The sequence below is a fragment of the Rhinoderma darwinii genome, chromosome 2 (genome assembly GCF_050947455.1).
Source record: "Rhinoderma darwinii isolate aRhiDar2 chromosome 2, aRhiDar2.hap1, whole genome shotgun sequence".
In the NCBI taxonomy this organism is placed as follows: Eukaryota; Metazoa; Chordata; class Amphibia; order Anura; family Rhinodermatidae; genus Rhinoderma; species Rhinoderma darwinii.
Genome location: NC_134688.1, coordinates 124247600 through 124263612, shown reverse-complemented (window position 1 = coordinate 124263612; position 16013 = coordinate 124247600). Strand labels below are relative to the sequence as shown.

The 16013-nt window shown below is 43.6% G+C and overlaps 1 protein-coding gene across 4 annotated transcripts in view; it reads left to right on the top strand.

Moving 5' to 3' along the window:
• Window positions 1–5799: 5799 nt before the first annotated feature.
• Window positions 5800–16013, top strand: part of COG3 (component of oligomeric golgi complex 3) — a 73980-nt gene continuing 63766 nt past the window's right edge. For all 4 annotated transcript variants that reach the window (XM_075852263.1, XM_075852262.1, XM_075852264.1 and 1 more), the window contains exons 1-6: window positions 5800–6039; window positions 10456–10602; window positions 10974–11035; window positions 11297–11462; window positions 13434–13508; window positions 15480–15572. In XM_075852263.1, the coding sequence (XP_075708378.1) occupies window positions 5866–6039; window positions 10456–10602; window positions 10974–11035; window positions 11297–11462; window positions 13434–13508; window positions 15480–15572 (717 nt within the window). In that variant the 5' untranslated portion in view covers window positions 5800–5865. The remainder of the gene's footprint in view (window positions 6040–10455; window positions 10603–10973; window positions 11036–11296; window positions 11463–13433; window positions 13509–15479; window positions 15573–16013) is intronic.

The window sequence follows — 16013 nt, the reverse complement described above, 5'->3', positions numbered from 1 at the left end:
GAGCTAAAATGACATATTATTGGAAAAAATATATATTTTTTAAATTCCCAGCCCAATTCAAATAAGTTCTGTGAAGAAACTATGGAGTCTAAATGGTCACATTACCCATAAATGAATTCCTTGAGGGGTGTAGTTTCCAAAATGGGGTCACTTCTGGTGGGTTTCCATTGCTTTGATACCTCTGGGGCTCTGCAAATGCGACATGGCACCCGAAAACCAAACCAGCAAAATCTGTACTCCAAAGAACACACAGCGCTCCTTCCCTTCTGAGGCCTCCCATGGGCCCAAACGGCAGTTTATTGCCACAAATGGGGTATTGATGCACTCAGGAGAAATTGGGCAACAAAATTGAGTATTTTGTTCACTGAGAAAATAAGAAATTTTGGGAAAAAATTACATCTTATTGGAAAAAATGTCATTTTTTTAATGTCACAGCCCAATTGAAATAGGTGCTGTGAAAAAACTGTGTGGTCAAAATGCTAACAACAACCATAAATGAATTCCTTGAGGGGTGTAGTTTCCAAAATGGGGTCACTTTTGGTGGGTTTCCATTGCTTTGATACCTCTGAGGCTCTGCAAATGCGACATGGCACCCGAAAACCAATCCAACAAAATCTGGACTCCAACAAACATATAGCGCTCCTTTCCTTCTGAGCCCTCCCATGGGCCCAAACGGCAGTTTATCACCACAAATGGGATATTGCCACACTAAGGACAAATTGGGCAACAAAATGGGGTATTTTGTTCCCTGTGAAAATAAAACATTTTGATCACAAATGACATTTTATTGGAAAAAATGACATTTTTTTCATTTCAGAGCCCAATTCAAATACGTGCTGTGAAATAACTGTGCGGTCAAAATGGTAACAACAACCCTAAATGAATTCCTTGAGGGGTGTACTTTCCAAAATGGGGTCACTTTTGGGGGATTCCTACTGTTTTGGCACCTCAACACCTCTTCAAACCTGGCATGCTGCCTAAAATATATTCTAATAAAAAAAGAGGACTCAAAATGCACTAGGTGCTTCTTTGCTTCTAGGGCTTGTGTTTTAGTCCACGAGCGCAGTAGGGCCACATGTGGGACATTTCTAAAAACTGCAGAATCTGGACAATACATATTTAGTATTGTTTCTCTGGTAAAACCTTCTGTGTTACAGAAAAAAAAAATGAATAAAATTGAAATTCAGCAAGAAAAATGAAATTTGCAAATTTCACCTCCACTTTGCTTTAATTCCTGTGAAATGCCTGAAGGGTTAAAAAACTTTCTAACTGCTGTTTTGAATACTTTGAGGGGTCTAGTTTTTAAAATGGGGTGTTTTATCAGGGTTTCTAATACATAGGCCCCACAAAGCCACTTCAGAACTCAAGAGGTACCTTAAAAAAAAGGCTTTTGAAATTTTCTTAAAAATATGAGAAATTGCTGTTTATGTTCTAAGCCTTGTAACGTCCAAGAAAAATAAAAGAATGTTCAAAAAATGATGCCAATCTAAAGTAGACATATGGGAAATGTGAACTAGTAACTATTTTGGGTGGTATAACCGTCTGTTTTACAAGCAGATGCATTGAAATTCTGAAAAATGCAATTTTTTCAAAATTTTCTCTACATTTTGCAATTTTTCACCAATAAACACTGAATATATCGACCAAATTTTACCACGAATATGAAGCCCAATGTGTCACGAGAAAACAATCTCAGAATCGCTTGGGTAGGTTTAAGTATTCCGACGTTATTACCACATAAAGTGAAATATGTCAGATTTGAAAAATGGGCTCTGAGCCTTAAGGCCAAAACTAGGCTGCGTCCTTAAGGGGTTAAATTACAAATGAATTGCGGCCAAAAAAATGAAATTTGTAAATTTCACTTCTACTTTGCCTTAATTCCTGTGAAACGCCTAAAGGGTTAAAATACTTTCTGAATGTGGTTTTGAATACTTTGAGGGGTGAAGTTTTCAAAATGGGGTGATTTATGGGGACTTTCTAATATAGAAGGCCCTCAAAGCCACTTCAGAACTGAACTGGTCCCTGAAAAAATGGCCTATTGACATTTTCTTGAAAATATGAGAAATTGCTGCTAAAGTTCTAAGCCTTGTAACGTCCTAGAAAAATAAAAGTACGTGAAAAAAAACGATACAAACATAAAGTAGACACATCGGGGATGTTAACTAGTAACTATTTTGTGTGGTATTACTATCTGTTTTACAAGCAAACACATTTAAATTTAGAAAAATTTTAATTTTTGCGAATTTTTGCTAAAATTTGAAGTTTTTCACAAACAAATATTGAATTTATCGACCAAATGTTTTCACTAACATAAAGTACAATATGTCACGAGAAAACAATCTCAGAATCGCTTGGATAGGTAAAAGCGTTCCGGAGTTATTACCACATAAAGTGACACGTCAGATTTGAAAAAAATCATCTGTGTCCACAAGGCCAAAACAGGCTGCGTCCTAAAGGGGTTAATGGACAACTGGGCGTGTTTTACTTTTTGACCAAGTGGGCGTTGTGGAGGGAAGTGTATGACTCTAACCAATCAGTGTCATACACTTCTCTCCATTCATGTACTCAGCACAGCGTGTGCGGTCACTTAGACCCACATTAACGTTACTGAAGTGTCTTGAGTATTCATAGACATCGCATCCAACCAGGACGCAATGTCTATTCACAATCCCGACACTTTGGTAACGTTTGTGTGGGTTTTACAGCAAGGCAAGCCTAATCTCGCGAGATCTCGCTGTAAATGACAGTTTACAGTGAGATTACGCTTGCTGTGCTGTAAATCCCACACAAACATTACCGAAGTGTTGGGATTGTGAACAGACGTCGCGTCGTGGTTGGACGCGATGTCTATTAACTCTCAAGACACTACAGTAACGTTAATGTGTGTGTATGTGGCTGCACATAGTGAACAACGCAGGATCACTATGTGCTGAGTAAATGAATGTTGAGAAGTGTATGACGCTGATTGGTCACTGATTGGTCAGCGTCATACACTTCTCTCCACAACGCCCACTTGGTCAAAAGTAAAACACACCCAGTTGCTATTAAGAAAGTCATTAGCATAAATCTAATATAGCTCATAACTTGGTGAACATAGATCGTTTTTCTAAATAAAAAACACTGCTGTAATCTACATTACAGCGCTGATCACATTATGTAGAAGAGAGGGCATTTATAATGTGGTGACAGAGCCTCTTTAAAGCCTCATTTGGAGGACCAGGATATTGACCAGGTCTCCACCAATAGACGGCGAAGGGCCTTTAATGTGGATGGAGTGTTGGATCGTTGGGACCCCTTTACTGATCAAGAGGACGGTAATTCCAAGTTCCCTGAAAAAAAACAGAGCAGCGGTCACGTGTGCGCACTACCGCTCCATTCATTCTCTATGGGACTGTGGGAGATAGCTGAATCCTGCACTTGGCTATCTCCAGCAGAGACTGCCGCTCTGTTCATTCAGGGGATTCTTGATCGGTGGGACCCCCCGTGATCAAACACTCATCACCTATCCAGTGGATGGATGATAAGTTGTATTGGTGGGATAACCTCTTTAATACGGTTGACACTGTAGTCTCAGACTGTTTTACTAATATGTGCATGATCATATTCATTTTTTTTTTTTTTAAGAAACACGGATTTTCATCGTCTTCATATTCAGTTGGGCAACGTTCACACGTAGCAGATTTGCTGTTGATGTTCCATCTGGATTGCAAAAGATCCACAGCACGATACAGAAGTAGCAAAGTGAATAAAATTTGACCAAATCTCATCCACACGCTACAGAAAGTTTCCACGCAGACCTGCAGAACAGATCTTTCAATCCGCAGCATTAGCCCATGATCAGATGTGTATTTACGGCTGGAGTCACGTGGGAAATCAGGCTTATCTCAGATTTGCAGTTTGAAGTGTGGCTGATCCGCATGCAGATTAGCCCCACCCCACTTTAATAGGCGACATGTCACTAAGGGTCAATGACGCGTTTTTGCGTGCGGCGAAACCGCAGCATAATACAGTACCAGCATAGCCAACGAGATCCCAGGGAATCTCAGGTACACGCTGCAGTATTTTCCTGTACGTAAATTGATCTGTGGTGCGGATTCTCAATTTATCTTGCGTTTCCGTTTGCGAATTCTATCTACTGTGATTTCCGCATAAAAAACGCACCTTCAGGTGCATTTTTTTCCTGCGGTTTTGCTGCGTATTTTCCGCAGCAAAACATGCAACGTGTGTATGTAGCCTGAGGGTATGGTCCCTTGTAGCGGCATGCGCATGTGGCGAAACCTCTCTCACTTGGGTATTTCCCGCAAAATCATGCGGCCGTTCACCACTGCATTTGGGCGTGGTTTTAGCCACACGCAGACACCGCTATTTATGATCGAACCCTTAGGCCTTCTGCACACAGGACCGAAATGCTTGCGTTTACGCAAGATAAATTGACATGCGAAATTGAGAATCCGCACCACAGATCAATTTCCGGATTTTTTTTGCAGCCCTGTGGATGAAATTTGGTCAAATCTCATTAACTTTGCTGCTACTGTACGCAAATTCTGCAGTATCTGTCCTGCGTGCAGGAGGCCACATTGACCCCGGATTGTCCGCACGACACATCATTTGCCACATCTGCACACAGACATGGACTTATCATTGAAATCAATAGAATGCGGAGAAATCCATAAAGTGTATAAGGCTATGTTCACACTGAGTTTTTTTGCAGGCGGAATTTCTGTCTCGAAATTCCGTTTGGAACTTTGAGGCAGATTTTCCGCTCCCTGCACGCCAATTTTCGCTACGTTTTTCGCCCACGGCCATTGAGCGCTGCAGGCATAAAACGCAGCAAAATACGCTTTCTCTGGCTCCCATTGATGACAATGGGAGGTCAGAGGCGTAAACGCCCAGAGATAGGGCATGTCCCTTCTTCCTCCCGCGAGACGGTTTTACCACTCGCAGGAAAGAGACGCCTCCGCCTCCCATTGAAATCAATGGGAGGTCTTTTCGAGTTGTTTTTGACGAGTTTTGCGGCGTGGTTTCTGCATCAAAAACTCAGTGTGAACATAGCCTAAAGCCCTGTTCACACGGAGTATTTTGACGAGCTTTTTGGAGTGGAAAACGCGGCGAAACGACATGCAGGAAGGACAAAATCTGCCTATGGCTATGTTCACACGGAGTATTTTGCAGAGTTTTTTGACGCGGAAACCGTGTCGCAAAACTCGGCAAAAACGCCTCCTATTGATTTCAATGGGAGGCGTCGGCTTCCCGCGAGCAGTAAAACTGCCTCGCGGGAAAAAGAAGCGACATGCCCTATCTTCGGGCGTTTACGCCTCGGACCTCCCATTGACTTCAATGGGAGGCAGAGAAAGCGTATTTCACTGTGTTTTATGCCTGCGGCGCTCAATGGCCACGGGTGAAAAATCGCCACGAAAATCGGCGTGCAGGGAGAGGAAAATATGTCTCAAAGTTCCAAACGGCATTTTGAGGCAGAATTCTGCTCCTGCAAAAAACTCCGTGTGAACGAAGCGTGTTCCTAATGAAAGACTGAAGCGTCGTTCTTCTTGTATGTACAGCGTTCCTCACACCAGGTCCGCTCCGGCCCAGTTTCCTGCCGAACAACAGCCGCAGGTTCTAACCGAACCCACTATAATCTCTAGGCTCCGCCTCTATTGACAGCGTGGAAGTCGTGACGTCACCCGCCACGTAGGCGGTTTCCAGCGCTATTGGCTGTACTCGGTCCCCTTCAGTAACTGAAGTGGGCGTAGTTAAAACCCTGTAAACTTTTCCGGGTCATGTGACCCCGCCTCTTGTCAGTGTTGCCAGGTTTCAGGATCCCGGAAGCGGATCTGACAGGATCTGCTGCTGTGGCTGCCCCTCTACATGGTAGTAATGATGATGATGATGGCGGCGACTGGGGCAGAGGAGGTGGAAACTCGAGAGAGGTTGACAATGTGGGATCGGAGGTCTGACCCACTTGCCCCATTAACAGAGAGACAGACAGACTCCGTGTTAGAGCTGAAAGCAGCCGCTGAGGAGCTACCAATTCCTGCAGAGGTGAGTGACAGGGATGACAGCCAGAGGACGATTGGTTCTGCTAGGTACTCTGTCATCTGTGTCATGGTTGTCTCCGTGTGAGAACGAAGTAGTCGGCCGGATACAGCATAGTAGCAGGAGTCTTATTTCCTGATAATGTCGCCTTTTCCTTCAAGATGTGTCCAAGACTAATGTAAAGTTCCATGTTTGAGGCTGTAATAAATCTTCTAGATGGCGCCAGTAGATATATCAGAAAGGAATATCACCCAGGACACACAGGGCTTGTTTACATGTCATATTTGTCATCTGTTTTCATTCTAAACAAGATTATATATATATATATATATATATATCCATCAGTATGAGTGCAGGGAAGCGGTTGTCCCCCTGATGATAAGCTGATCCCGTGGCGTTCTGCTGCTCGGACGCCCTTAAAATGACTGGAGGAATCAGACATTAAAGAGGCTCTGTCACCAGATTTTGCAACCCCTATCTGCTATTGCAGCAGATAGGCGCTGCAATGTAGATTACAGTAACGTTTTTATTTTTAAAAAACGAGCATTTTTGGCCAAGTTATGACCATTTTTGTAGTTATGCAAATGAGGCTTGCAAAAGTCCAAGTGGGCGTGTTTACAGTAAAAGTCCAAGTGGGCGTGTATTATGTGTGTTACATCGGGGCGTGTTTAATACTTTTACTAGCTGGGCGTTCTGATGAGAAGTATCATCCACTTCTCTTCAGAACGCCCAGCTTCTGGCAGTGCAGATCTGTGACGTCACTCACAGGTCCTGCATCGTGTCGGCCACATCGGCACCAGAGGCTACAGTTGATTCTGCAGCAGCATCGGCGTTAGCAGGTAAGTAGCTACATCGACTTACCTGCTAACGCCGATGCTGCTGCAGAATCAACTGTAGCCTCTGGTGCCGGTGTCCTCGCTCGTCTGACACGATGCAGGACCTGTGAGTGACGTCACAGCGTGATCTCTCGAGAACACGCTGTGTGTCTGCACTGCCAGAAGCTGGGCGTTCTGAAGAGAAGTGGATGATACTTCTCATCAGAACGCCAGCTAGTAAAAGTATTAAAAACGCCCCGATGTACGCACATAATACACGCCCAGTTGGACTTTTACTTTTAAACACACCCACTTGGACTTTTGCACGCCTCATTTGCATAACTACAAAAATGGTCGTAACTTGGCCAAAAATGCTAGTTTTTTAAAAATAAAAACGTTACTGTAATCTACATTGCAGCGCCGATCTGCTGCAATAGCAGATAGGGGTTGCAAAATCTGGTGACAGAGCCTCTTTAAGTGTTTGCTAGGATATGCCATAACATTCTTATTAGTGGTGGTTGGACCTCTGGGACCCCTCCCGATCCTGAGAATGAAGGGGCTTCTTCACAGCACAGCTCCTCTCTAGTGGTATGCCATCACTTTCTATGATCGGAATACTCCTTTAACTCGGTAAAGACCATATTCGATACGTTCTATCTACACAAATGACAGGGCCAAATGTCAGCTTTGCTGGTGAGATGTACTATAAAGTAAACCTTCCACTTCATACGTAAATTACAGATAAAGCTGACACAGCCATAAGGCTCTGTTCACACTGAGTCACCTCCCATCGATTTCAATAGGAGGCGGAGGCGCGGGAAAAAGAAGCGACTTGCCCTATCTTTGGGCATTTCCGTCTCTGACCTCACATTGACATCAATAAGAGGCAGAGAAAGCATTTTTTGCCTGCGGCGCTCAATGGCCGGGACGAAAAGCGGCATGAGAAACGCGGCAAACGGCGTGCAGGCAAGTCAAAATCTGCCTTCAAAATTCCAGATGGAATTTTGAGGCAGATTTTTCCGCCTGCCAAAAAACTCTGTGTGAACAGGGCCTTAATATGCCATATACTTCATGATCCGTCTGTGCTCCGTTGTTTATTTAGAGCTACATTTCCTCCTGGTCCCTCTGCTGTAAGCTGTGAGAAATCTTCAGAGCACCAGATCTTTTCCCTGGTGTGCATGTCAGTACAAGGATCCTCACATCGTGCACAGGACCGTTTTCATCATGCGGATCACAAAACATGGATCCTAATGGCTTCCGGGTCCGGTCTGTTTATTTGCGGACTCATGTCTGCACCGATCAGCAGTATTTCTGGCTGACTTTGGTCACCGGAACGTATGCAGGAGGCTCTGTACGCTGTATAGCAGCCGTGCTGGGTTACTATTCACTTAAAGAGGAGCAGAGCTGCAGCACGGAAGCGATTCTGTGACCGGAGCCGTAAAAGTGTGACTTATTATAATCTAGCGCTATTTATCCCGCACGGTGAACAAAAAAAGTAAAAAAAAAGTCAGAATTGCTGTTTTTTTGTCACCCTTTCCTCCCATAGGAAAAATCGAATGAAAAAGCGATCAAAAAGTTGTATGCACCTGAACTAGTACTAATAAAATAACAGCTTGTCACCGCTCCATCGATCGAAAATTAAGAAAGTTCTGGGTCTCCGAGTATGGCGACACAAAATAATAATTTTTTTAAACAATCGTTTTTATTTTGTTAAATAAAATAAAAAACAATATCAACTTGGTATCACTGTAAGGGGGGATTCACACGAACGTGTATTCGGTCCGTGCGGGCCGCGTGGTTTTCACGCACCACGCACAGACCAATATAAGTCTATGGGGCAGTACAGACAGTCCGTGCTTTTTGCGCAGCGTTTGTCAGCTGCGCAAAAAGCGCGACATGCTCAATATCTCCGCGTATTTCGCACATCACGCACCCATTGAAGTCAATGGGTGCGTGAAAACCACGCAGGTCGCATGGAAGCACTTGCGTGCGAACCGACTGAAACAGCGCACCAGCTGTCAAAAGGATGAATGTAAGCAGAAAAGCACCACGTGCTTTTCTGTTTCCAAACATCCAAATGGAGTGTCTTTGAGATGAGCGAACCCGGACAATCGAACCGAACTTCACCGGGTTCGGCCGAACTCGGCAAAAAAAATTCCGGTACGAGACCTCAGGAGATAGTCACTGTCCAGGGTGCTGAAAGAGTTAAACTGTTTCAGCACCATGGACAGTGACTACCGATCCCAATAAACATGAACCTGTAAAAAAAAAACGAAGTTCTGACTTACCGATAACTCCCGGCTTCTTCCTCCAGTCTGACCTCCCGGGATGACAATTCAGTCCAAGTGACAGCTCCAGCCAATCACAGGCCAAGCACAGGCTGCAGCGGTCACATGGACTGCCGCGTCATCCAGGGAGGTGGGGCCAGATGTCGAGAGGCGCGTCACCAAGGCAACGGCCGGGAGAGAAGTTCTCGGTAAGTACGAACTTTTTCTTTTTTTTTTAACAGGTTGCTGTATATTGTGATCGGCATTCACTGTCGAGGGTGCTGAAAGAGTTACTTCCGATCAGTTAGCTCTTTCAGCACCTTGGACAGTGACGTGCGTCGACTAGCCTCATCTCTATGATGGCAGCTGCGTGAAAATCACGCAGCCGCGCATCATACACGGATGACACACGCAGCTGTCAAATGGTTTTTGCGCGCGCAAAAACGCAACGTTCGTCTGAATCTGCCCTAAGGCCTCATTCACACGACAGGGTTTTCCGTCGCTTGCGCTCTATCTCCTCCTCCTCCTCACAGCGCAGAGTGCATGTGAGGAGGAGGAGTTGATGCCATTCGGACGAATGGCTGTACACTGTGGCAGGGCCTGGGTGTACAGCAGGTGGAAGGGAGCACTGCGCTGGCTCCCTTCCCCTGCTTGTTTTAAAAGCGCCCTGGCCCCACGACACCTTCCATGGCGCCTCTAGCAGCTGCTGCGGCTGCTACTACTGCAGCGACGCCACTATAGCAGAGCAGTGAGGTATCTCCCCGCTCTGCTATGTGCTAGCTCCATTTTAGCTCCCTGAAGGAGCGGAATCCCCGTGTGTTCGGGGATTCCGCTCCTGGACAGAGTGCTTGATGTCTCTGTCCATATCTGGGCAGTGACATCAGGGGAAACTCCTGAAGCGGAATCCCCGAACACATGGGGATTCCCCTTCAGGAGTTGCCGCTGATGTCACTGTCCAGATCTGCCCGGCCCGGAACGGATACAAAAATAATGCAAAATGGACGATTTTACCGGCCGATACTCGGGCTCGGGCGGGACCCGGTCGTGTGAATCACGCCTAACTGTATTGACCTGCAGAATAAAGAATTAACATGTCATTTTTACCACTCCGTGAGTGCCGTAAAAAAGAAACCCAAAAAAACAATTGAAAAATGTATGTTTTTTTTTTTCATTGCACCCGTCAAAATAAATTGTAAAGTTTCCCATTACATTATACGGTAAATTAAGGCTTTTGGAAGGCGGGGAGGAAAAAAACGACAATGAGAAAAAGTTAAAAAAAGCTTTGATGGGAAGGAATTCAATATTTAACTTTTTTGTTGTTGTGAATTGTTTCTTTTCAGCTCCCGATAGAAGATTTATGCAGCTTGACCTCCACTTCACTGACTGTGAGTTTATCCGGAGCTGTTCCCGAGTCTACTGAAGGCATCTTGCAGCAAGGATTCTCCGCACTTGGAATGGAGGATGATCGAATTGAAACTGCACAACAAGTATGTGTGTGTTTACACTGTGGACAAATCTTAGCCAGGCCTAGGAGCAAGCCCCAAAAATTAGGAGCCTCGACGACCGGCTGTAGAGCCAGCTCCACGCGACCTGGGTGAGGGCCGATTCATTGACAATGTGCGAGCCTGGCCCTTCACACGGTAGTCAGAATAGAGCAGTGCCCTCCTCCGGACCTTCGGGTTGACAACTGGAAAACCACTATAACCCCATTCCTCAGTAGGCAGTAAAAATAGGACTCCTGAATAACTTTCACTTGTGTGAAACTGTTTGCAACCTGTCCCATGTTTTATTGGTTCGTGCTCTTGTAAAATACATCTAGGAGTTGTTTTTTTGACTTCCACAATTACTTTTTTTGCAGTTCTTTTCTTGGTTTGCCCAGTTACAGACCCACATGGACCAAGATGAAGGGGCAAAGTACAGGTATGTTCTATTTTTAGAACGTTCATTGACATATAATAGTGTTAGCTTTGACAGATAAATACAAGAAATTATATTATTTACATCTTAAACCCATATGAAACAGTTTATTTTGTGAATTTAGCTTTGACTTGGGTTACCGGAGGACTCCGATGTGAACTTGGCTTGGGATGCCAGGCTGGCCTCTAGCGCGTAGCTGGGGCTGAGGAACACACTTCTTTGTCTTGTTAAATATATTTGCTTATATTTTTTTGTTTTTTTTAGGGAGATGAGGGAGTACCTTTCTGGTTTCCAGGATCAATGTGATGCCATATTGAGTGATGTGAATGTTGCCCTACAGCATTTGGAGTCTCTACAGAAACAATACTTATTTGTAGCCACAAAAACAGGAACGCTACATGAAGCCTGCGAACAACTTCTAAAGGAACAGGTATTTTTCATGTTCTGTTACCACTAGTATTAGTGACAGCTGACACGTGTCTGTATACCTCTATACATATATACCGGCGTACGTTTTGCATTTTGGCATATCCATAATATGGCATAAATATCTGATAGTTGTGGCTCCCACCAAGCTCCTTCCTGCCTGGAGGCAGCAGAATATTATACATATCCATGCGCATTCCCCTGTCCTGTAGATATGACATAAATATCTGACGTGGGAATAAACCCTTCACAGTCCCTGCCAAAATGTGTATCCCTTTGTACTCCAGATCTGGCAGTAAATCCAAAACATCTTATGTGGCAGTTAATATTTGGTAATTTCATTAAAATAGAACATAAGAATGATACAAACTTAAAATATGTGGTCATAAACCAATTGGTTTCCAACCTGTGGTTCTTCTAGCTCTATTCTGTGGCGTGAGAGCATGCTGGGAGTTGTAGTTTTTCAGCCACTGGAGAGTCACAGGTTGAAGATGACTGTCATAGACACGCAGTTAGTTTTAATTGATCGCAAGAGTTTTTGGTATGAAGATTTTAGGTTTCATTCCCAATTTTGTCTTAAAAAAGCTGCATTGGAATTGCACTTTGTAAATACTTCCTCAGAATGAGGAATTAACAGTGGCAAATATATTAAATATATTTATGCAGTAAAAGCACACCAGGAAAAAATAAATAATTTGCTTTTATTTTCCAAATGACCTCTGAAAAATTAGATGTTAAGTTCTGCTTGGCTGCCATGGTTAACTACTACACCGATGCACCGGTTTTGATTTAGCTCCCACAATGCATTTGGCTCGAATGGCACATTCATAAAGCCCCTGCACTAGTTTTTTTTGTTAGGATATCCTATTCAAAGCAATGCATCGCTCTTGTGTTTGGCGTATGCGTAGTAGAGCCGATTAGACCGGTGAAACTTCAGTGATGTACTGCGCGTGTGCCGATGCGGAAGCAGAGGCGCGGGCGCGTTCAAGGAGAACACTGGGCCAGGCGTGATCATGTCTTCTACACTTCCTGGCCCTGTCAATCAAAGAAGGGAGGGTCGAACTGGGGAGAGACGATGGATCAGGTCATGCCCTCGTTGCTGCAAAAAGCTCATTTGCATATATAGAACAAAGATATCGCTGCAACTGAGCCACATCTGAATAATGAAAGCAGCGTTCTATTCATGTCAGGATACAATATCTTATTGTGCTGTTGCTTTGATAGGCAAATATCTGGTGACAGACTCCCTTTAACAGCAAATGTTATGGTAACGGAAAAGCGTTGCAATGCCGCGTGGGTGAAGGAAGTCCTCTTTATTCTTGTCATAGGAGATTGAAAATCGTAAATCTGGTCTTGGCAAGGCCCTAAAGGTTTTTTCCTGGTTCAGTAATTTCTTTTCTTATTGGAAAGATATAATGGCGGTTTTTACTGGGATGAAGCTTTACTGTATCAGATAAAAGATCAGAAGGAATGCTTTTTATTGAGTGTGTTGGCCACATTACTGGACTAAGCTTCTCCTTCACCTTATACTTTTTTGGTGTATTTTGAGTTATGGTCGTGATGCAGGTTTGTGCTTTACCATACTGAACCCAGCCGATTACATTATCATGGCCTTACCCACTACAGTATCCGTGTATCGGCTACATTGTTTTAGTTTATTTTTGGTCTTGTTTAATAATTGGAGAATTGGGATAAAGCTTTTTTTACATAAAGAAACTCTAAAATATACAAAGTCCAACCTGTCACTGCAAAATATTTCTCAACTGTAGGATTACATAAAACAGGGTGCAGGTTTTTACTACATTTACCTCTGAAACCATATCTTAAAGGGAGTAAGAAACTGCTTTTATGGGTTTCAGCACATAAACTGGAACTTACTAGCGTGGATCCTGAGCGGATGTACAGGAACACCCATATGAATGTGTGTGACGTTCAAGTCCTTATTTGATTGACCATTTTTCTTCTCTCTCCTCAGTCTGAACTTGTCAACCTCGCTGAAAGCATTCAACAGAAACTTTCGTACTTTAATGAACTAGAAAATATAAATACAGTGAGTATCGTTTGTTGCTTCTGTGTATACCCTTTCCTGTATTCTGTTAAATGGGCATACTGCTGCGACACACAGAATAAAGGAGCAGCACAGTAAGTGTATGTGCATACTAGGCGGATTACCTGAGGATTTTCAGCAATGAATTTAATCCCATGTATGGTCAGTGACGTTCCGGGGGTTCCCCGAGCTCAGCTCTTTAAGTAACATTGTGCCCGGGGAGTTCGGGTGACTTATCCCACTGTATGCCTATACAGTGGGATATGTCTGTTCTTTCCATCAGAGGTATATGTCAGGACTCCTCCAGACGTATACCTCCGACAGAAGGAAAAAAAAAAGTGATGTGAACAATCCCCTACAGTAGCAGCAAAGTGGATCAGATTTCAACAATTCTAATCCACACTGCAGAAAAAAATCTGCCGCATGTAAATTCCTCTTTTGAATATGCTGCAGAATTTCAGCACAGAAAATTTTGTAGGAAATTCTGCAGTGTTCTAGCGACAGTGTAAACCGGTCAGACTTGTTTAGTTAATAGATATACCACAGAGATTAGAATTTATATTTAATAATGGATCTTGGTGGAAAGCTTGTATTGAGCCTTTAAAGAGAACCTTTCACCTCCCCATACATGTGCAGAATGTAATACGCAGGGCTGCACAAACCCTGGGGCACTTTACATTTTTTCCTACCCTCCTCAGTTATTTAGATATCGGTGCCGTTCTATTTGGCACCCTATAAATAAATAACTCCCTGAACGGTCAATGGGGCGTGTACTGGCAAGGGGGCGTGTTACTATGGCTGTGACACTGTCCAATCCGCTACGGTCAGTGCCTCAGCAAGAGGTGAAGATAGGAGAGCGTGTATGCGCGCAGCTCGGAGCTATGTGTGTGCGCAGCTCGGAGCTATGTGTGTGCGCACGCTCACTCTCACTCTTCAGCTCTCAGCAGACTAGGACCAGACTGATCTCAAGACTGATCTCAAGAGATCACATATATGGGCAGTTGAAAGATTCTCTTTAATGGTTGAGGACTGCCCACTGTATATACACTGTGCGGGTTTAAGCTTGCTGCCCCAGCGATAAGGTAGCTGAATGTCGGGCGCTCAGCCGTCAGAGACTGCCAGCGACCCTGAAGAGAAGACAGAATCAGTTTTCACCACTTTCAATGCGTGCTGTATATAGAATAGAGGCAGCAGCTATTGGTCCCAGTGATCATGTGACTAGTCACATGATCGGCAGCATGCCCGTAGTAGAAGGCTGCTGCTGGGTCTAACTAGACTCAGAAGGCTCTTTTACAGTGACAATAATCACTATATCAGGGTCGATTTTACCCTTTAACAGTTACCGTGGAAAAGTATTGTGTAAAAACAATTAAATAAAACAACGTAATAAAGTCTCCCAACCTTTCTAACCTTTTCAGGGACGGGCTTTAATAATATAAAATAAAAGTAAAAAAACAAAAATAAATGAAATAGAAATGGCACATAAAATACGCCAAATAAAGTTCCCCTCTCCAATCATTGTCATTTCGCTAGCAATGACCCATTTAATCTAAAATATACGGTAGACATTGACTACCACAAGAAAAGTTAATTTTAGGGTTTCACTATATTACCATAAAAAAAAATTGTAAGGATATATGCAATTTGACACTTCAGCTATTTTTTTCCAAACTATAAGAGTGTAAAAATTCTAAAAACAGAAACCTGCATTGATTACGAAATAAAATGCAAAAATCAAGTTTCTAGCCCAAAACATAGAAAAAGCTATAGCCATTTTACTAACGCGTTCTAAAAATGGCTAAATGGTGCCTGGTCCTGAACCGGTTAATGTCCGTCACTGGTCATGCCTGTATTGTAGCCTACAGTCCCGTTCACCGGGTCCTCCGCTGCCGCCAGTTGTCCGCACAGTACAATGACCGTCGTAGAATGATATTGTGTTTAACTGATTGTCTCTGATCTTTTCTCTTTTTGTAGAAGTTAAATTCTCCCACATTATCTGTGAACAGCGAAGGATTTATACCCATGCTCTCAAAGCTTGATGACTGTATATCTTATATCTCCTCACACGTAAGTTGAAGCCTGTCACTTAAATATCGAAAAATAAGATAAAGTTGATTCCCTCAATAAACAGCGGAGTCTTCATGTAGCAAGGGGTTATCAAGGAGAGGGGCTATAGCCTGACAATGGCCCAAGGGGTTTAATTTTCATGCTGATCTTACTGTAAGTTTAAGGGTATGTTCACACGCACTAATTACGGACGTAATTCAGGCGTTTTTGCCACGAATTACGTACGAAAAATGCGCCTCGATAGCGTTGACAAACATCTGCCCATTGAAAGCAATGGGCTGACGTTTGTCTGTTCACACGAGGCGTATATTTACGCGCCGCTGTCAAATGACGGCGCGTAAATAGACGCCCGCGTCAAAGAAGTGACCTGTCACTACTTTGGGCGTAATTGGAGCCGTTATTCATTGACTCCAATGAAAAGCAGCGCCAATTACGTCCGTA